This window comes from Rana temporaria, chromosome 2 (assembly GCF_905171775.1).
Source record: "Rana temporaria chromosome 2, aRanTem1.1, whole genome shotgun sequence".
Classification (NCBI taxonomy): domain Eukaryota; kingdom Metazoa; phylum Chordata; class Amphibia; order Anura; family Ranidae; genus Rana; species Rana temporaria.
The window spans coordinates 504,985,058-505,007,753 of NC_053490.1; the positions used below are offsets into that span (position 1 = coordinate 504,985,058).

Sequence of the window (22,696 nt, forward strand, 5' to 3'; positions counted from 1 at the left end):
GCCCGGACTATACATTTTTACAATAACGAAGGACCGATAGTACTGCATTGTACTCGTGGAACGGCCCATAACCCTGAGCACCCAGGGGAAGGGAAGAGAAGAGTGCCATAAAGAGGATTAAGATAAATATTACACCTTTGTCAGGAAAGCCATGCTTAAGACCATGCTCAAAGGAATGCCTGCGCTCAAAGAAATGAGCATGTGTACAGAAGGGTCAATAGAACTGTGCACAGCATTAGTACTCTGCATGCATCTACACAAGCTAAAGGTTCATTGGCAAGTGGTCATCAGCTCATGCTGCTTATGCCCCGATATTTTTTTCATCTTTATCTTGACATGGTTTGCTGTTCCCGATCTTCTGTTGTTGACTCAGTCCAGCACTGACCCTAGCCTGGCTCTAGTGCTCCTGGTAATAGACCAGAAACTGGCAGCTGGTCTGCTTCAGTTCTGCATCTGCTGAGATCAAGATATTCTAAACCAAATCTTCTACAGACACCCGTGCCACTCTGTGGCTTGTTATACCCAGTCATCATCCGAGGGGAAATAGGACAAGAGGTGTAAGGACAGCCCGCTAGTCAACACGGTCTTGACCAGGTATGGGACAACCTTATTCTCCTAGACCAGGGATAAGCAATTAGCGGACCTCCAGCTGGTTCAAAACTACAAGTCCCATCATGCCTCTGGGTGTCATGCTTGTGGCTGTCAGAGTCTTGCCATGCCTCATGGGACTTGTAGTCCTGCAACAGCTGGAAGTCCGCTAATTGCATATCCCTGCCCTAGACTTAAAGGACAAGTGCCACCTCTCTCCTCACCACCTCTGCCCTCCCTGCAACAACTTTTCTCCCCTCACCTGCTGTCAGAATTTAAAAATCTTGTCATGCAGGACTCTGCCCACACAGCCAAGTCAATCCTTCACGGAGTAAAGTGAATGAATGACAAAAGAACCATCGGCCTCCACGGTCAACGGCTTGTAGTTCTCAATGAACTGGGAGAACACTGGTGAGTGCTCTTGTAGTTCATGGATTTTTCCTGCCATACAATTGCCGAGTGTCTGCAGGAGCCAGAGATTACACCCATGATTTGCAATTCTCGGTTGCAGTGCCTTACAGGCTGCATAAAATTTTTTTTAAAAAAATGTGCATAGATTTTTATTTTATCTGCAAAAAGGATGTGGATTTGTTATTTTTTGGTAAAAGGTGAACTTCTCCTTTAAACATGCAATAGGTTATATCTAGGGATGTCCCGATACCGATACCAAGCATTTCCCCGAGTACTTGTACTCAGGAGAAATGCTCCGATGCCTCAGCCGATACCTGGGCAGGCAGGGAAGTGCAAGTCTTCAACCCCTGTGCTGTCTTTCCCCCGTGTTCTTTCCCCCCCGTGTTCCGTGCTCTCTCCCCGCCCCCCCCCCCCCCCCCCCAATTTGTCAGGATGGAGCTAAACCCAGCTCCTACCTTTTCAGAATGAACAGAGTCAGTGATCGACTCTGTCCATTCATATAACTGAGCATCGTAACCTGTGTTTACGATGCTTCAGTTTATGAATGGAGAGGAGCTTCTCTCCATTAATTTCAGCTGAGGCTGCAGAGAAAGGGACTGGGAATCTGTATCCCTAGTCCCTTTCTCTGTCTTAAAGGGGAGATGTCAGAGGTCTGTTAAGACCCCTGATATCCCTCCAAAGACCAACAGGGCTGATTAAAAAATAATAAAAATACTGTCACATGACATTAAAAAAAAAAAAAAGTATCGGTAATGTCGAGTACTTGAAAAAAAGTATCGGTACTTGTACTCAGTCTCAAAAAAGTGGTATCGGGACAACCCTAGTTATATCAAATGTTTTACTCATCAGTAAGAAACAATGCTTTCTGCCTTCTAAAAGTATCCAAATTACACTTAAACTACCACAGTGATCTCACCTATATATGGCGTTCCCTCTTTCCGGATTCCATCCACAGATTTCTGCAGCACTGTGTCCCGGATTTCTGCAAGCAATGCCTCCGTTATCTGAAACAGCCGCATACAAGAGTTAGTTGATTTTATGCTATTCAATTTGGAGCTAGTGCATGCTGTTGCAGAAGCGTTTTTTGGTCCATACCTGGGGTGTAGGACAGTAAGCTCCCATCCCCCCTGTGTTGGGGCCTTGATCCCCATCCATTAGTCTTTTATGATCCTGGGCTGGAGGCATGGCAGCAACAGTGACCCCATCTGTGAAACATAGGCACTGCAACATAATAACCAGCATCTCAGTTTATTTTACAGTAAACCAAGAAAAATTATTTATTAGAGATAATATAAATATATATATTTAAAAAAAAGACAATTTAAGCAGCATTTTTTATATTGTACATTCACATAAGCCAATGCCTTCAAGGAACTTACAATCTAAGGTCCCCATCTCACATACTAGGTTAATTGACTCCTGTCTAAATTGGCCCTATCAGTAGGGCTTTGGCGTACGGGAAGAAACTGACGTTTTTAGGAGGAAATCTAAATAAGCACAAGGAGGACATGCTGACTCAATGCAGATAGTGTCCCGACTGGGATTTGAGTTGTGAGACCCGAGTACTGCAGGGCAAATATGCCAACCACCAAGCGATTGTGCTGCCCATTAATTATGTTTACCCTGCTTAGTGATATTTGTTTAAAAATAAAACTCTTTACAAACATGTCGTACTTACCTCCTCTGTGCAAGGGTTTTGCACAGAGTGACCTTGATTCTTCTTTTGAGGTCCCTCTGCGGCACCTCTTCATAGGGTGCCCCCATGGAGAGCCGATTTCCATGGGGAAACTCGTGCGGGTGTGCTCGAGTCCAGCTACTGCATCCATTGACACAGACAGCCGGACTCGGCCCTGTCCCCGTGTTACTGGATTTGATTGACAGCAGCAGGAGCCAATGGCTCCCTCTGCCATCAATCTATCCAATGAGGAACCGAGACAGCAGCTGGAGCTGCTGTATGCAGCACCTATGGCTTAGGGGTGGAGAAATGCAACTGTACAGTCCAGGGCATCCAGGTGCATGAGGCCTTACAAACATAACCTGAATGAAAAGGTTTTCTACAGGCAGCACTGTAAACCAATGATTGTTATAGCTTCCTTCCGGCACAGGAGGTTCAGTCCCTGTGCTTTCTGAATGGAGTTTACAGGCTCTGACATTGTATACTGCAGGGAGCTACAAAGAGAAATTAGCAAGAAAATAAAAATAAATCCAATACACAGACAACCTATGATACATACAGACACTTCTTCGCCCTCCAGCAGCTCCTCCACTACAACAGTCTCCCCAGCTTCTCCAAATGCCTTGTCCTAGAGGAATAAGCAGACAAAAGTCAAATTGTAGGAAACAATTTTATACAACATTAAAATAGCAACACCATGAATGTTGAAATACACCACACTGCAATACAGTATATAGGTCCAACAACATAATGGGATAAATAGATTTCATTTGTATAACCAGACACAACATAGCTGATAATCTGTGAGGATCATTATGGAGCATCTAAACACCAATATCAACTGTGGAATTTTCCGAAAGGAAGAGTAATGCCGCGTATTCACGATCGGAATTTCCAACAAACCGGTGTATTTCTCCCCCCCCCCCCCCCAGACAGATTTTCGCTCAAACTTGCCTTGCATACACACGGTCACACAAATGTTGCTCAGAAATTCCGATGGTCAAGAACGCGGAGACGTACAACACTACGATGAGCCGAGAAAAATGAAGTACAATGATTCCGAGCATGCGCAGCACTTGTGCATCGGAATTGGATACACACAATTGGAATTTCCGAAAAGAACTTTTGCCGTCTGAAAAATTGAGAACCTGCTCTCAAACATTTGTTGTCGGAAACTCCGACAGCAAATGTCCGATGGAGCCTATACATGGTCGGAATATCCAACCAAAAGCTCACATTGAACATTTGTTGTCGGAAATTCCGATCTTGTGTACGCGGCATAACCGTTAGCAAAAAAGGGAAGAATGAAAGTATTTTGGGAGAGCGCTCTGTTGCTCGGGACAAAAAATAAATAGAAAGCCCGTTATCCACAAGCACACCATTGCAATACGTTACACCAAGTAATAACAGGTGCTCATGAACATAAGTACATATGCAAGTGAAGTCATTTGCTGAACAGATAATACAACAAGTAATTTACAATAATGTGGGAAATATTTTTGATCAATGAACATTTCCATTTTTTTTCTATGGCAAAGCTAAGGATCCGTTAACCGAGTACCTAGGGTTAACCTGGGTTTGAAAAGTCAACCAAACTGGGTTACAAAGTTGCAGAAGCTCATTGATAAGTTGATTGCGATAAAAGATGGACTTCCAACCATCCATCACCACTACGACTTATGTATACACAAGAATGATTTCAGAGCCATAGCCTCTGCCGAGAAAATGTTTATAAATCAAAAGGTGGGTTCCTACAAAGTATTCTATAAGTTCCATCGCTTTATCAACCCAAAAAAATATTTGTTCCCTCATATGCTGTCTGGAAGAACAATATTATCTAAAACCAAACAAGATCTAAAACCAAACAAGATCTAAAACCAAACAGTCTTCTAAATGTCCCTAAAGCAAACCTATGCCATGGGATAGCAGACAGGAATTACCTTGAATTACTCAAGTTTTCAAAGGCAAAAAACGGCGTTTAAAACGCCCGTTTTTGCCGCAAATCTTGCGGCTTTTGACGCGTTTGCGGCTATCAGCGTTCATAACAAAGACATTGTAGACCCTCCCAAAGTTTTGAAAATTTTGCGTCTGAAAAAAAACGAGCCTAAACCTAACTGCTTTAAAACGCAAAAAAACGTGAATGTGTGCATGGACACATAGGATAACATTAAATGTGTTCAGGGGCAGTTGAAAAAAATGCCCAAATGCCTCTGAACTCGAGTTTACAAGCGTCTTGTGTGCATGGGGCCCTTACACTTTAAATAAATAAAAGACAGCAGACCAGGCCGCGGTTGTTTAATATTGGTTTCAAAATATTGTGATAAATATCAACAAAATATAAATAAATAAGCATTAAAATAAAGCATTAAAGCTAACCTAGCCACTACGGCTCAGGCTGCCAACACAATTACCCAGCTAGCACACTTGTACCAAACTTCACAAAAAGATATTTTTAACAAACATATAATCAAATAAATATGAGCATAGCTAGTCCCCCTTTGCTGTTAAACACCTTTTTTTATTAAAAAGCAAAAGGTGACACTACCACATAAGAAAACAACCGCGACAAGATATATTCTGAAAAGAGGGGGGGGGGTGACAGGGGAAGAACACCACAGCTCCAATGTCTGAGGTGAATGAGCCTGGGCTGAACGAAACCCGCTTTAAATAGCCCAAACGGGCTGAAAACCCACTGGTTCTGACTGGTTTGAACTGACCCTTCCCAGGCTTTCTGTCCAGAAGCCCAGGAAGGGTCTCCCAAAGTACAAAGAGCCCGCCAAAATACCCCAGGAAAGGTCACCTGGGGGACAAATGAGCCAGTTTAAACTGACCTTTCCCGGGCTTTCTATTCAGGCCCAGTAAAGGTCACCCAAAGGCCAAATGTTCTAATTTCCTCAGGGGAGACCTAACACTGTCCCACGTCTCTATCCCATTACCCCCTTCTCCGGTCATTACAAATGGTTATTATAGGTCCAATCCAATGGACCAACCGAATGAAAACCATACATACTCCTCTCTATCACAACATGACACACAGCCAAATTAATGGGGGTAGACAAAAAAATGATACTTCAAAAGACAACCCATTCTGTGGTGAATAAACCCACCAATTCATGCGATGCCTGTCCTGAACAGGGCGCCATTCTTCTGCACAGACAAGTGATGTCTATGTTTATTTTATTTTATTTTTTTAAAGATGACTTTTGCAGGTGCTATTGCGCTAAAAATAGCACCTGCAAACCAACCCCAATAGAGGGCTTTCAAACTGGAGCGGTGCGCTAGCAGGACCGCTCCAAAAGTCCTGCTAGCAGCATATTTGAAGCGGTACGTTCACCACTCATTCCCATTGAAATCAATGGGAAACTGCTGCTATACCTGCAGAGGCGCATTGCCGGCGGTATTAATCCTTTCTCAGCTGCAAGCGGGGGGGGGGGGTCAAAACCACAACGCTAGTGGCCGAATACCGCCGCAATTCCAACAGTACAGCACCCCTAAAAATAGCGGCGCTATACTGCCACCGCACCTCCCGCCCCAGTGTGAAAGGATAATTGTTTTCATCCTTCCAAGTAAGAAAATTCACCATTATGATTACAACAAAGCCCCATTACCCATCAATGCTTGTATTCTTACCGCATTTTGGGTGGAGCACTTGCTTTACATTATTTCGTACCTGCATAATCTCATTAACGGCTTTACAAGCCTCTTCCTTGCTGCTGGCCACAATCACTCCTTTTCCAGCCGCCAGGCCACTTGCCTTGACCACCAGGGCCTGGAAGTCAGCGCTATAGAGACAGACAAAAGCAATAGGGCCACCAGTTAACTCAGCAGCTTTGGATGTATTAACAGGTTGAAATAAAAAGACTTTTGCCAACTATGCAGAATGTCACCATGCCCCTTTGGGTACACCAAGAAATTACCTAGTGATAAAGTCACAAGCTGGTTTAGGGTCAGTGAAAGACTTCCACTTAGCTGTCGGAATGCCATGACGGTCCATAAAATCTTTGGCAAAACTTTTACTGGCTTCCAGCTGAGCAGCCTTTGCTGTGGGACCAAAACATCTCACTCCAGCTACCGTCAAATCATCCACCAGACCTGAAGAAGATATAAAAAAAAAAAAAAAAAAAATTAAAATTTTACATACACTTTTATATAAGTAAATGCGTGCAAAATGTTAAGGTTGCTGAAAAACAAAGTCTTTGCAGCATAAGAAGCATTACCTGCAGCTAAAGGAGCTTCTGGCCCGACAACCACCAAAGATATATTGTTGTTTTTGCAGAACTGTATAACCTGAGCATGATCTCCAACCGGGACATCTGTAGTGACAAAAGAAACCAGATGTTACCATCAGGCATAACCAGGACCAATAACACAATTCCTAAATAATAATTGAGAGAGATGGCGAGATCTCTCTTAAACAATGTGCACAAAAAGAGGATTCAGTATTACTGTATGGTATACTTCAAAGGGGAAAAAGCTCATCGTTGCCAAATTGTAATTCTTTTCACCAAGGGTCACAAGGAAAACCGACTGGGCATGTGAGAGACACATGTCCTCTAAAGGATATGAAAAGCGAACCTAACTGCATTAGGGCTAAAAACACTCATTCAATCCTGCCAGCCAGGAAGCATTGCTTGAAATTGAGAATCTGCTGGCATTATCTATAAAAAGAGGGGGGGGGGGGGGGGGGGGGGGAGACTCTCACTCAATTTCCAATGTGAGGAGACGGAAGTAATAATTCCGTATGTATTTATGTAGGGCTTTTTTTCCTCAAACAGTAGGTGCTGGAACTCAACCACGACGCCCCAAACCCCCCCCCCCCCAACACACACACCCACCCCCTCCAAATCACATCAAATAGTGGGTGTGGTCAAATTTCACGAACAGTAAGAGTGTCTTAAGCCTCGTACACACGACCAAGTTTCTCGGCAAAAACCAGCAAGAAACTTGCTGGGAGATATTTTTTTGCCGAGGAAACCGGTCGTGTGTACATTTTCGTTGAGGAAACTGTCGAGAAACTCGACGAGCCAAAAAGAGAGCAAGTTCTCTATTTCCTCGACGGGAATGGAGAAACTTGCCTTGTCGAGTTCCTCGACAGCCTAACAAGGAACTCAACGAGGAAAGCGATGTGTTTCACCCGTCGAGTTCCTCGGTCGTGTGTACGAGGCTTTAAAAGGGCATTAAGAACCAGGATTGCATTGCATACAGAGTGTAGAGTTCAGGGATGTTACACACAGAGTGCAGAGCTGTCACTTGTAAACACAGAAACCGGACTTATGTGTTTACAAGTGATTGTGGTAAGCAGCCCCCCACAAGGGTCTGAGCCAGAGGTGGTGGAACTGAGTTTCACCAAGTTCCCCCTGAAAAAAAGCTATGTATGTATGTATGTATGTATGTATGTATGTATGTATGTATGTATGTATGTATGTATGTATGTATGTATGTATGTATATATGTATATATATATATATATATATATATATATATATATTTTTTTTTTTTTTTTTATTAAAACACAAACACACACAAACCATCCTGCAATTGCATGAACAGTGGACATATATTTTGGAAACTCATCCCCTAGTATCCCCCATTACATACATACACGCGGGTGTTCCTCCTCAATAGATCTAATAGTATACCATAGAAACTCATTCAATTTGCCTGACCACCCAGTTTCCTCCTGCCCAAGGTCCATCTAGAGACACTCTTCTACATATACTTTGGAGGTGCTAAAAAATTGCATAACAAGTAGTCCCCGGGTTACAAACAAGGTTGAAGTTGGAACAGGTACATACATTTATTGGCTGGAGTTCTACTTACAATTTTTTTTTTTTTTTTTTTTTTTTTAAAAGGGTTGTAAAAGGAAAACATTTTTTTCCCTAAATGGCTTCCTTTACCTCAGTGCAGTCCTCCTTCACTTACCTCATCCATTTTGCTTTTAAAATTTCCTTATTTCTTCTGAGAAATCCTCACTTCCTCTTGAGGGGGGAAAGCAGGAGTGTCAGGACGCCCACTAACACACAGCTCCTTTCTCTGCTAAGTAGAGAGTGTCCTGACTTGCCTGCTCGCCCCCTCAAGAGGCTTTCTCCACACCAGGGAGAAAGCCTCACATTACTGTGTGGAGTTACAGACAGAAGAACAGGAAGTGAGGATTTCTCAGAAGAAATAAGGACATTTAAAAGCAAAATGGAAGGATGAGGTTAGTGAAGGAGAACTGTGAAGGAGGACTACACTAAAGGTAAAAAGAAGATTTCCTTTACAACCCCTCTAAGAACTCCAGCCAATAAAAAAAAAAAAAAAAAAAAAAAAAAACTTATTCAGGTAGTACCCCTGTAACCAGGGCCGATCCGAGACTAACAATTGTTTTGCTGTCTGTGCCCCCATCCAGAAGAATTCCCCTCACTTTCTGTCGCAATGACAATTCGATTCTGAAAATTTAGGGTTATTGTGGAAACCAGGATTGGTGATAAAGCTTCAGTGAGGCATCTCCCCTCCACCCCCAATGATAACTCTTATGCCCCGTACACACCATCACTTTATGTGATGAAAAAAAACTAAATATTCTGTGAAGTAAAAAATGACGTTTTTGAAACTTCAATTTTCAAAGACGAAGTTGCCTACACACCATCGTTTTTCTCACAATGTTCTAGCAAAGCGAGGTTACATTCCACCACGTTTTTCCATTGAAGCTTGCTTCATAAGTAGCTTCTGGGCATGCGCGGGTGAAAAAACGTCGTTTTAAACGACGTTTTTGCTACACACGGTCAATTTCTGTGAAGTAAAAGTTGACGTTTTGAAAAACGACACATAAAATTGAAGCATGCTTCAATTTTTTTTGGTCGTTTTTTAGAAGACATAAAATGACGTTTTCCCCCACACATGGTCAATTAAAGTGACGTTTTTAAAAACGTCATTTTTTTTCCATCACATAAAGTGATGGTGTGTACGCGGCATTACAGAAGTGAATTTCCATCACTTTCTGATGTCTCCCTCCATTGTAAGTATGAGTTGTATGGAAGTCGGCAGTTTGCAACGCTTTGTCTGGGGAATTGGATACTGGTGGTCTTGTAGTACCCTACACCTTTTCTCAAGTACTCAAGGTATTCTGAGCCACTAGTATATTTGATTGAAATTCATTTAGACACTGCTTTGACAGGAGAACTCTGTAAAGTGTGAAATTAAGCTTGGATTTTGCATCATGAGCCCTTGGGTCACAAAAGTTGCACAGAAACGCTTGTTTTATGGACACCATATAGGAGTTGACAAGCATGTACAGGGGGGTCCCCTAGTTACAAACATCCAACTTACAAACGGAAGGGGACAACAGGAAATCTACCCCTAGGAAGGGAAATACTCTCCTGTAAGAGTTATTTTGGGAAATAGGGTGTCTTTTCTCCACTGAAGCTTTATCACCAAGGCTTGTTTCCACAACAACCCAACATTTTCTAAATCCGATTGTCACCGGGACAGAAAGTGAGGTAAAATCTTCTGAACAGGGGCACAGACAGCAAAACAAAAAATGTTACAGGGGTGTTAGCCCTTCTCTACGATATCCAAAAAGCTTAAAAAAAATAAAAATAAAGTTTTTTGGGCTAGAGCTACACTTAAAGCGGGGGTTCACCCTAAAAACAAATTCTAACATTGTATGGAGCCGACCTATGAGACGGACAGTATGCTGTTTTTTTTTTTCCCTTGCGTACATACCATTTTAGGGCCATTTTCACCCCCGGCTTCCCCGCGGGAGTGGGCGTTCCTAATCACAGGTTGTGATTGACGTGCTTCCGACCGGCGCATACTGCGCGTCACGAGTTGCCGAAAGAAGCCGAACGTCGGTGCGTCTCTATACGGAGCCTGCGCACCGACGTTCGGCTTCTTTCGGCAACTCGTTACGCGCAGTATGCGCCGGTCGGAAGCACGTCAATCACAGCCTGTGATTAGGAACGCCAACTCCCGCTGGTGAAAATGGCCCTAAAATGGTATGTACGCAAGAAAAAATAAATAAATAAAAAAAAAATAAAAAAAAAAACACAACAACAGCATACTGTCGGTCTCATAGGTCGGCTCCATGCAATGTTAGAATTTTTTTTAGGGTGAACCCCCGCTTTAAGTGTACCTGCTCTGACTTACGAACAGATTCAATTTAACAAACCTACAGACCCCCATCTTGTTTGTAACCCAGGGACCCCCTGTATTTGGTCAAATCGTTCTTTTCCGTTTTTTGTAAAAGAAACCCACCGCTGGGGATCCTGAGGGAGGGTGTGGGTGGGGGAAGTTGGTCTACCAACTGAATAATAAAAAAAATAAAAAAAAGTAGCTACTTTGGAGGAAAATTACCCTTTAGGTGCCTGCAAAACGTAGTTTTAAGCGAACGAATCGGGCATGTGGCTAGAACTCACTGTGTGACAAGACGACCTACAAGAAACATACTGTGGGGTTAATTTACTAAAACTGGAGCGTGCAAAAATCTGGTACAGCTCTGCAGAAACCAATCGGCTTTCAGGTTTGTTTTTCAAGCCTAATTGAACAAGCTGAAGTTAAAAGCGGATTGGCTACCATACACAGCTCCACCAGATTTTGCACACCGAGTAGGACATCACCAAATGTCACTTTATATATGCTGAGACAAGCAGTGTCAGATGTCTTATGCCGCGTACACAATCATTTTTCGGGTTGTGTAAAAAAAAAAAAAAAAAAAAAAAAAAGTCTTTCAGGCTGTAGAAAAAACAAAGTTTTTTTCAACTTCATCATTAAAAACGGCCTTGCCTACACACGATCGTTTAAAAAAAAAAAATGCTTTAGCAAAGCGCGGTGACGTACAACGGCACTATAAAGGGGAAGTTCCATGCGGATGACGCCACCCGCTTTAGCCGATTTTGTGTTAGTAAAAGACGATTCGCACTTTTCTGTCTGTTACAGCGTAATGAATGTGCTTACTCCATTACGAACACTAGTTTTACCAGAATGAGCGCTCCGGTCTCATAACTTGCTTCTGAGCATGCGCAGGTTTTTCACAACCCGAAAAACGTCAACGTTAAAAAAAAATAGAGCATGTTCGAAATGATTTTTTGGCCGTTTTTCAGAACCCAAAAAAAAATGCTCTGAAGCCCACACACAAACACCCAAAAAATGATCGTGTGTACGTGGCATTAGATCTCACACTGTAGAGATCTAGCCATGAGGCTGTAGGTATGGGAAGCACACACATGGACGTATTTAGGACATTTTTAGGCCTCTTGCACATAATCCTACTGTTTGAGCATCTGGTTTTTCAGACGTTTCTTTCTAGGTATTTTCACGCAAACTTATTCTTGCCTTCTTCTTCATTACGAAAAAGATAATTTGCTCACATTATTGCGTATTTGTGCACAAGGTGAAAATTACCGACCAAAAATGCAGATTTCTTCATTTTATTCTTTACTGAAGAATGCATAGCACTTCTATGCCCCTGTTGAAGGCTTACTAAGCCGAAACGCGTCGGGTACTGCTATTGAGCACCCCACATTGCCATTTTTTGTACGTGATCACTTTTATCCTTGTCATATTTTACCTATGACTTTTATAAATAAACCTTTTTTGGTTTTAATTGACCTGCACTATTGGAGTTCTTTTCCATTTCATATCATCCACTCCATGGTTTCCTGAGAGCTTTAGCAACATCCTGTCCTGCACCTCCTGACTGATGGTCTAAGGATTGTATTCAAAGCTCGTGGTATTGATCCAACACACCATTCAAGCTCTGCTGGTTCCTGCTGTCCATGTCAATTTGGAGTTCCAGTCTCGCTTATGGTCCCATTCCGGTTTGAGTGGTCCCGGTTTCCAAAGACCACTATGTCTGGCTGACTCTTTGCTGTATAGTATTAGAGTCCAACCCATCCGGTAAGCGTATTTCATCCATTACCTACCTTGATGTGATTGTGATCCTCAGAGTGCTACAGACAACTTGTACACCTGTTGTATCCCAATCAACGGATAGCAGCTCACCTGTTTTCCCTGCACCCATCACTCAATTGATGTCTTTTCAACTTTGAGATATAGACTTTTTTCTTTGCATCAAGCACTGTTTGAGCTACACATATATATATATATATATAAAATGTTAGTGGTTCATGTATATGCACTCTTATACGAATATTGTCACCTCACATGGTACCACATATTCTGGAGTTTTTAGCGCTACATTTTTTGTTTACTATTAATGCATAGCACTTGTTTATGCTCCTGTGTGCCGCATAGGCACGTTACAATTAATGGGCTGTATTTTAGCTTGGGGGGGACGGACGCACCCTACTGAGCTTTTTCAAGCTGCAGTGTGCAAGAGGCCTTACAACAGCACCTAGGCAGGTTCACTTTAAAGGAGATCATATGGACCCCTCCCCCCTCCATAAGTTCCACGTAAAGAGTAGTGCCTATATACATTATCTAGGTTCTAGAACTACCTGCCCACCTCAGGTGTGCTAGATATCAGGATAATCTGATTGCTTAATACTTTTAGAATATGTGATGCTTACAGGCCCCGCCCCCCCCCCCCATGCCTCCCCGTTTACTTACCTGATCCCTTGAAAGTCCTGCTTTGTAAATGCACTGGCTTCTCGGTTCTTCTTGACTCTTCATTGGATAGATTCATGGCAGCACAGCCATTGGCTCGTGCTGCTGTCAATCAACTCCAATGACACAAGAGCCGGGCCGAGTCCTGTAGTTGGCGGCTATGGACGCCGAATACAGGACTCAGGAGCGTGTCCGCAAGGTAACCCCCTTGGGAGAGCGCTTCCCAAAGGGGGTTATCAGAAGCGGGGAGGAGCTAAGACAGCTGTCGAGGGACCCCAGAAGACGACGATCAGGGCCACTCTGTGCAAAACTAGCTGCACAGTGGGAGGAAACTATGACATACATACAATATATATATTAAAAATAAAGGAGGGGTGGATAGGAAGAAGAAGAGCTTTCAAGTCACGATCAGCACTCCGTACTAGGCATGATTCTTACCAGAATTTGTGATCTTCCCATTGGTAGCAGTACCCGCATTTCCTGGTGCCACAAGGACTTGTTTCACATGGGTAGACTGTGCCAGCTTCCAGGCTATGGCATGCTCTCTACCACCACTGCCAATCACCAGAACCACTTCTGCCATCTCTGTAAAGTTAAAAACAGGTTAGTGAGATCCAGACTCTAGGCAGGCTAGGTTTTCCGAATCCAAGTACAGTGCATCCGGAAAGTATTCACAGCACTTCACTTTTCCCACATTTTGTTAGGTTACGGCCTTAATCCAAAATGGATTAGGTTCATTATTTTTCCCCCCTCAAAACTCTACAAACAATACTCCTCAATAACATGAAAGAAGTGCGTTTGAAATCTTTGCAAAATGATATATTAATACTACATACAGGCTTTGCTCGATATGTTGTTGAAGCACCTTTGCACCAATTACAGCCTCAAGTCTTTTTGGAGTATGATGCTACAAGCTTGCCATTTGACTTACTATTACTACTAGCAATATCATGACCTAGAGATATGTGACCAACTACAACCGGCTATACCTCCATCTGAATAAAAGAAGACACTAAACCAATTACAGAGCAAGTCCAAGTGAATGTATCCCAGGGTGGATTTGATTCAAATCAAGTCGATTTAAAAATCACTAGTAAAAAGGCTTGATTTAAATCATAATTTTTAAAAAACAACCGTCATCTCTGTCCTACAGCGGCTCCTCCTCTGACCTGCTGTTGACTCACCGACAGTCCCATTCACTTTAATGGGATGGCTGGCGATTCGGCAGCAATGTGAGGGACATGGCGGCGGCAGCAGATGAGTGGATGCCCGCCAACAAGCACTGCCATGATGGATCTGAAATGACAAGTGCTCTTTAAATGTAAGGACTCATTCCTGCTGGTAGTAAGAATCTTTAAAATATTTGCAAACACAACAAAAATGAAGGTTTCCCATTTAGAATATTAAGCTGTCAGGTTAGTAAAACTGTATGATTGAATCGGTTTCCGATTATTACTGTTTGTAGGTTACATAGATTTTCAAAACAATGAGATAAAAAAAGAAACATTACTGAAGGTTTATCTCATGGTTACTGTGAAATTGTGTGAATGCATCAATGCAGAGCATGTTATCTCAGCTTGACACCCCCCCCCCCCCACACACAGAGAAAGCTTTCTTTTGGTGGTATTTGATCACCTCTGCTTTTTTTTCTTTTTTGCACAAAAAAATTTATATATATATATATATATATATATATATATATATTATACATACACACACACACACACACACACACACACACACATACACACACACACACACTATTTATTACTTTTTGCAATAATAAAATATCCGTTCCCCCCCCCCGTTTTAGGTCGATATGTATTCTACATATTCTGGGTAAAAAAAAAAAAAATAAGCGTATATTGATTGGTTTGCACTAGGGCTGAGCTCTGATGAAGAGGCCCCTGTTGCCTTGAAACGCGTCAGCCGGCAGTGACACGCCTCTTTCTCCCCTATCCGGGAGTGTGGCTCAAGGGGTATTCATCATATCGTTGTTGACAAGCCTTTTATACCATTTCTTTTGTGAGTAGTTTTATTTTATCATATCTATTTAAAGCGGTGGTTCACCCTGTTTAATAACATCCTCTCTATGCAACTGCGCTGAAAATACAATGCTTCTTACCTGTTTCCAGGTTGTATTTACGACCTGTCAATCAAAATCCCCCACGGGGAATGGGCGTGTAAGTTAGTGCGGGCTTAAAGGTAAGAGCTGGGGATTAGACCAAAAAATAAAAATAAAAAATAAAAAGATATCCCGCGGAACCACCGCTTTAATAAATTGTCAACGGTAATACACTAGGCTGGTGCGCCTTTCTTTTTCCTCTTTTTGTTCTCCGCTAGGATGCTCCCCGTCCCTGAAGGGCAGCAAGGCCACGGTTACCAGTTTTGACATTTGTGGAAATTTCCATGCGGAATATTGACCAACTGTTGGACAATCCACCCGAGCGCAGGAGTTTGTATCTTTTGTCCTGCACTAGGGCCGAAACCACTAATCAATTATGAAATTAAATCGATTAATCGGGCAGCAACATAATGGGGTAAAAAAAAAAAAAAAAAAAAAAGCCCCTTACAGTAGCGATTATTTGCTCTTTTTGTACTATTTTAGTTTTTTTAACCCCCATAATGTTACTAAATATCTCAGGCCGGGGGTTACTCCTCTGTTTTTTGCAGAAACACACTACAGTTCATTTACATGTTTTCCTATGGGACACGTTCACAGCCATAATTTTTTTCAGCTGCTGCGTATTTGGAAAGGGCAAGGACTTTTTAACGCGAAACGGTGCTATTTTGTTTTTTTTTATTGTTCAATATACTTCAATAGAGAAGCTGCAGAAAAGCATGTAATGTGTTTTTGTGGCAATTTGTGTTTTGTAATCTGCCCAACAACAAATTGGCCCCCCCTTTTTTTTTAAAGGCCATTATCCAATTAATCGAAACAATAAATCGGCCAACTAATCGATTATGAAAATAATCGTTAGTTGCAGCCCTGTTTGCACAAAAGTTATAGCGTCTACAAAACAGGGGATAGATTTGTAATTTAAAAAAAAAAATTAACTACCAACGGCAGCAAGCTGCGATTTTTATCGTGACTGACATTGCGGCAGACATATCCGATGCTATTTTGGGACCATTTACATTTATAAAGCGTTCAGTGCTATCAAAATAAAAAAAACGCACGATTACTGTACTGTACTGTACAACTGGCAGGGAAGGGGTTAACACTATGGGGCAATCAAGGGGTTAAATGTGTGTCCTTGGGAGTGATTCTAACTGGGGGGGGGGTTCGGGGGAACTGATGAGGGGGGAGGAGACCGATCGTTGTTTCTATATACAAGTAACATACAATCAGTTCTCCTCTCCCCGGACAGGACGTAGATCTGTGTTTACACACAGATCCTTGTCCCCGCTCTGTGATGGGCAATCATGGGTGCCCGGCGGACACGTGCTCTCTCTACAATGCTGAGGACGTCTTCCCGCAGGGACGAAGGGTTGCTGCGGCCGTCATGACAATTCGGCGGTAGGCAATGGTCAAATGGAAAACCCTTTTTAGATGGATTTTTATCAAATTCATTTTATTAAAATGCTTTTGGAGTAAAATCTAATAAAAAAATGATTATATATATATATATATATATATATATATATATATATATATATATATATATATATATATATATATATATATATATATACACATATATACACACACATACATACATACATACATACATACATACACACACACACACACACACACACACACACACATATACATACATACACACACACACATACATACATACATACATACATACAGTTGTATTCAAAATTATTCAACCCCCACTGAAATTTATTGTTTTGCCCAGTTTGACATTGATTTTGATCATTCTGTCATCCTGCTTACAATTAAATCAAAGAGGCACGTGTAGGTCAGACAAATATAACATTTATAATGAAATGACCACAAATGTATTTTCTGTGCTCACATCATTATCAGTTTTATTCAACCCCCAATTGACATTCAATCTTAGTACTTAGTACAACATTCTTTTACAGTTATAACAGCTTTTAAACTTGAAGCATAGCTTGACACAAGTGTCTTGCAGCGATCTACGGGTATCTTCGCCCATTCGTCGTGGGCAAAAGCCTCCAGTTCAGTCACATTCTTAGGCTTGCGCACTGCAACCGCTTTCTTTAAGTCCCACCAGAGGTTCTCAATCGGATTTAAGTCTGGTGACTAAACATCCTTTTACAGTTATAACAGCTTTTAAACTTGAAGCATAGCTTGACACAAGTGTCTTGCAGCGATCTACGGGTATCTTCGCCCATTCGTCGTGGGCAAAAGCCTCCAGTTCAGTCACATTCTTAGGCTTGCGCACTGCAACCGCTTTCTTTAAGTCCCACCAGAGGTTCTCAATCGGATTTAAGTCTGGTGACTGCGATGGCCACTCCAAAATGTTCCAGCCTTTAATCTGCAACCATGCTCTAGTGGACTTGGAGGTATCCTTGGGATCATTGTCCTGTTGAAAGGTCCAACGTCTCCCAAGCCTCAGGTTTGTGACGGACTGCATCATATTGTCATCCAATATCTCCTGGTACTGAAGAGAATTCATGGTACCTTGCACACGCTGAAGCTTCCCTGTACCTGCAGAAGCAAAACAGCCCCAAAGCATGATTGACCCCCCACCATGCTTCACAGTAGGCAAGGTGTTCTTTTCATCATAGGCCTTGTTCTTCCTCCTCCAAACATAGCGTTGATCCATGGGCCCAAACAGTTCTAATTTTGTTTCATCAGTCCACAGAACACAATCCCAAAACTTCTGTGTTTTGTCCACATGATTTTTGCATACTGCAGTCGACTCTTCTTATTCTTTGGAGACAGCAAGGGGGTGCGCCTGGGAGTTCTGGCATGGAGGCCTTCATTACACAGTGTGCGCCGTATTGTCTGAGCAGAAACTTCAGTACCCACATCGGACAAATCTTTTCTCAGTTCCTCAGCAGTCACAAGGGGACTTTTCTCCACTGTATGCTTCAGGTAGCGCTCAGCAGTGGAAGTCAGCATCTTCTTTCTGCCACGACCAGGTAGCGTTTCAACAGTGCCCTTTGCCTTGAATTTGCGAAAGATGCTTCCTATGGTGTCTCTTGGTAGGTTTAACATCTTTGCAATCTTCTTATAGCCATTGCCCTTCCTGTGAAGAGTAATCGCCTCTTCTCTTGTCTTCACCATGTTTGTAACCACACCAGTAAATGTCTAGAAGGAGCCGAGTATCACAGTCATTTTAAAGCTGCCTGATTGGCGCTTATTAGGCTTTATTGCTGCTCCCTGACATCCAAATGTGTTTTCAATACCTGATTGAAAACACTTCAATGAACCTCTGTTCTTCAGAGTGGTAGTCTTTAAGGGGTTGAATAATTGTGTAAATGAAGAATTCACAAAAGAAACATTTACTACTGTATTACAAAACCAATTGATGTCATTTTAGTTGCATATGGTTCTTTAAGAAGTCCTTGTAGGATTTCATTCTGAATACAATTACAAATGTACACTAAATTCCCTAAAACCCTTTACAGCATTGGGGGCAGGGCTCAAGTCCTGCGGGAATGCGTGGGGACGGAGTTCCTGCACTTTTTTCACAGCAGAAACGCAGTTCCCTTTTCAGGACTAGAGCAGCCGAGCTGCCCGAGCCAATCCTTCACTAAGAGGCGATGCCCAGCTCGAGTCACTGTCAGGGGCAGGCGAACCTTAGTAATCCTTTATGTTACTGGCCGCTTCCTGTATATGGATTCATCAGGTAGTGTGCGGGTATTCCGTCACTTCCTCGATGCCGCAATGTCTCCTGGGAACTTTTGTCATTGTTCCAAAGAGACATTGCGGAGGTCTGCCGCGGGATTTAGAAAGAACGTGCTTCTTTGTAAATCCCGCGATAACTCGCGGCTGACCTCCGCAATGTCTCCTAGGAACAATGACAAAAGCTCCCAGGAGACATTGCGGCATCGAGGAAGTGACGGAATACCCGTACACTACCCGATTATTCCATATACAGGAAGCGGCCAGTAACAAAGGATTACTAAAGGTACAGTGGATCGAAAAAAAGAAACATGCGGTTTAGTAATTATGCATATGAGCTATAATTTTTTATTTTTTTTGGTGGGGGGAGTGGATCTTGGGTTGGAGTTCCCACACTTTTTTCCCCAGGACTTGACCCCTGATTGGGGGGTTGAATAATTTTGAACACAACTATATATATATATTTTTTTTTTTTTTTTTTAAATCATTTATTTATAATCACCCCGATGTAACCTACTACTATTATAGGACTTGGTTAAAACTGAAGGAAGGAAGTTGCCCCTTTTCCCAGAGTTAGGACATGAGAGATCCTTGTACCAAAAGTTCAGAATTCCACACACTTACCACAAGGGCATCTCAGTCTTACCACAGAACCTTCTATTTACTTTAGATTGTGGGAAATATCACAGTAGAAGTCAGACTCCCTCCCTTGTCTGCATGTCGTTGAGATAACAGCCAGGAAGGGGGTGACTGCTCCTGGAAAAGTCTACCTACAACCAAAAACAGTCAACAGCAGACTTTGTACTACTCTGCCCATCGCAGCAGAAAACAACTCCCATTCTCTCCCCCTGAAAACGTATTGATTTAGGACTACATTCTCTGCTGTGTTCCCATGCAAATAGCAGCAGTTTTGTTCAAACAAAACACATTCCTCTGCCAATCTTTATGCCAGGCCTGCAGTATCTTCTACTGGCACAAAGTGTATTTAGACTCTGATCCCAGAGATGACAACGCATGGATTCCCGTAGAACAACATTTTCGGTAATGCTTTGCTGCAGAGCGTGCATGGCCTAGCTTTTCATCCCCAATATTGGAGAGCTGCGCCGTCCTACGAATGCAATTGTGAAATTCTTACTGTTATGAACTTTTCCAGCTGATCTTCAAGTTTACCTGGTTTAACCACTTCAGCCCCGGAAGGTTTTACCCCTTTCACGACCAGGCCATTTTTTGTGATACAGCACTGCGTTAATTTAAATGAAAATTGCACGGTCGTGCGATGCTGTACCCAAATAAAATTGATGTCCTTTATAAAAAGGTCTTCATCAATTTAGGCCAATATGGGTCCTAATAAATTTTTGGAGAAAAAATAAAAAAATCCCAATAAGCGTATATTGATTGTTCAAACCAAACAAAAAAGTACTTATCGCCTTTTTTTTTTAAACACACGCATAATGGTGGCGATCATCAATTTATAGCAGGACTGGGACATTGCGGCAGACAAATCGGATACTGACACTTTTGGAACCCAGTGACATTATTACAGTGATCAGTGCTAGAAATATACACTGTACTGACAGTGGCATGCAAGGGGTTAACACCAGGGGTGATGAAAGGGTTAAGCATGTCCCCAGGAGGTGCGATTAAAAAATGTTTTAATAAAAAATAAATTCACATCAAGTTGTTTTTTTTTTTGGATGGACACCGCGGCGGTCCTGAGGAGCTGCAGGCAGGATTTTTTAGGCGAGGCCGCGACTTCGCCTAAAAATTCCTGCCCGCAGCTCCTCAGGACCAGCACAGTGTTAAAAAAAAAATCGATTTGCTGAAAATCTGAAATCGATTAGACCTTGCAACTCAATTTGAATCGATTTTTTTCCCCCCCAACCCTAGTTGAAGTGGTTAAGACAGTGCTTCTGAGGGCACCAGTATCCACAAAATGGTTGTTAAAAACCTTGGAGCTGCGTGCAACTGAATTCACTATAGAAGTGGATGCAGATGCTGCACAGGACACAGCCACGACATGTGCAGGAGCACAGATCTGAATGCAAACAGTTCGAGTTCAAATCCATGCACTGGCTCCTGCATGCGTTTTATATTTTGACATGTTACAACCAAAAACTTAAATTTTATGTGATAGACCAGGGGGTCTCCAAACTGCGGCCCTTCGCTTGCCTTTATCCGGCCCTTGGGTCACTATTCCATGCACTGACACCAACAATGAGGAATCATTCTTGTTGCTGAAACCACCAATGGGGCACTATTCATCCAACTGACACCATCAAAAGGGTACAATTCCTTCTATAGGCACCAACAATGGAGCACTAGTCCTCCCACTGACACCAATGATATGGTATTGTATACTCCCACTGGCCCTAGTCCGGCCCTCCTAAAGTCTGAAGGACAGTAAACTGGCCCTTTGTTTAGAAAGTTTGGAGACCCCTGTGATAAACCAACACAAAGGGGCACATACAATTGTGAAGTGGAAGGAAAACGATAAATGGTTTCAAAATTGATTACAAATATCTGAAAAGTGTGGCATGCATTTGTATCCAGCCTCCTTTACTCCGATTGCCCCCCAACTAAAAATCTAAGGATGAGCTCAGGAGTGTTCGCAACCGCACGTGCAGAGCCCGCCAGGAAGCCGGCACTGCGAAGCGCTTTATCACAAGCAGTGAAACATTTCCCCGATCTCTGCAACCAACTGCAAACCAGCCAAGACATGGCCGTCCACCTAAACTGACAGGCCGGGCAAGGAGAGCATTAATCAGAGAAGCAGCCAAGAGGCCCGTGGAAACTCTGGAGGAGCTGCAGAGACCCACAGCTCAGGTGGGAATGAATGAGTAACTTGTATAGCTCTACACATGCAAAAGAAAAATCGCCTCAAGGCGCTTTTGCAGCCAGTGGCCGCCTGTCTCTTCAGAAGAGATGGGTCTTAAGCTTCTTCCTGAAGGCCAGATGGTTTTCTTCCAAGCGGAATCTATCCACAGGACAACTATTAGTCCTGCACTCCACAAATCTGGCCTTTATGGAAGAGTGGCAAGAAGAAAGCCATTGTTGAAGAAAGCCATAAGAAGTCCCGTTTGCAATTTGTGAGAAGCCATGTGGGGGACACAGAAAACATGTGGAAGAAGGTGTTCTGGTCAGATGAGACCAAAATTTAACTTTTTGGCCTAAAAGCAAAACGCTATGTGTGGTGGAAAACTAACACTGCACATCACTCGGAAAACACCATCCCCACTGTGAAACATGATGGTGGCAGCATCATGTTGTGGAGATGCTTTTCATCAGCAGGGACAGGGAAGCTGGTCAGAGTTGATGGGAAGATGAATGGAGCCAAATACAGGGAATCTTAGAAGGAAACCTGTTCGAGTCTGCAAAAGACTTGAGACTGAGGTGGAGGTTCACCTTCCAGCAGGACAACGACCCTAAACATACAGCCAGAGCTACAATGGAATGGTTTAGATCAAAGCATATTCATGTGTTAGAATGGCCCAGACAAAGTCCAGACTTAAAGCCAATTGAGAATCTGTGGCAAGACTTGAAAATTGCTGATCACAGACGCTCTCCATCCAATCTGACAGAGCTTGAGATATTTTACAAAGAAGAATGGGCAAAAATGTCCCTCTAGATGTGCAAAGCTGGTAGAGACATCCCCAAAAAGAATTGCAGCTGTAATTGCAGGGAAAGGA

The 22,696-nt window shown here is 42.6% G+C and overlaps 1 protein-coding gene across 4 annotated transcripts in view; it reads right to left on the bottom strand.

The window, feature by feature from the left end:
* The window catches only part of LOC120927909 (trifunctional purine biosynthetic protein adenosine-3-like), an 83,015-nt gene that overhangs the window by 54,101 nt on the left and 6,218 nt on the right, over window positions 1-22,696 (bottom strand). For 2 of the 4 annotated variants that reach the window (XM_040338907.1, XM_040338906.1), the window contains 7 exons: window positions 13,658-13,804; window positions 6,892-6,987; window positions 6,592-6,766; window positions 6,345-6,456; window positions 3,234-3,302; window positions 2,095-2,220; window positions 1,916-2,003 (listed from right to left, as the gene is read on the bottom strand). In XM_040338907.1, coding sequence (XP_040194841.1) covers window positions 1,916-2,003; window positions 2,095-2,220; window positions 3,234-3,302; window positions 6,345-6,456; window positions 6,592-6,766; window positions 6,892-6,987; window positions 13,658-13,802 — 811 coding nt within the window. In that variant the 5' untranslated portion in view covers window positions 13,803-13,804. Of the gene's footprint in view, window positions 1-1,915; window positions 2,004-2,094; window positions 2,221-3,233; window positions 3,303-6,344; window positions 6,457-6,591; window positions 6,767-6,891; window positions 6,988-13,657; window positions 13,805-19,634; window positions 19,740-22,696 lie in introns of those variants that run through there. The other 2 variants (XM_040338909.1, XM_040338908.1) reach the window with 2 other exon arrangements.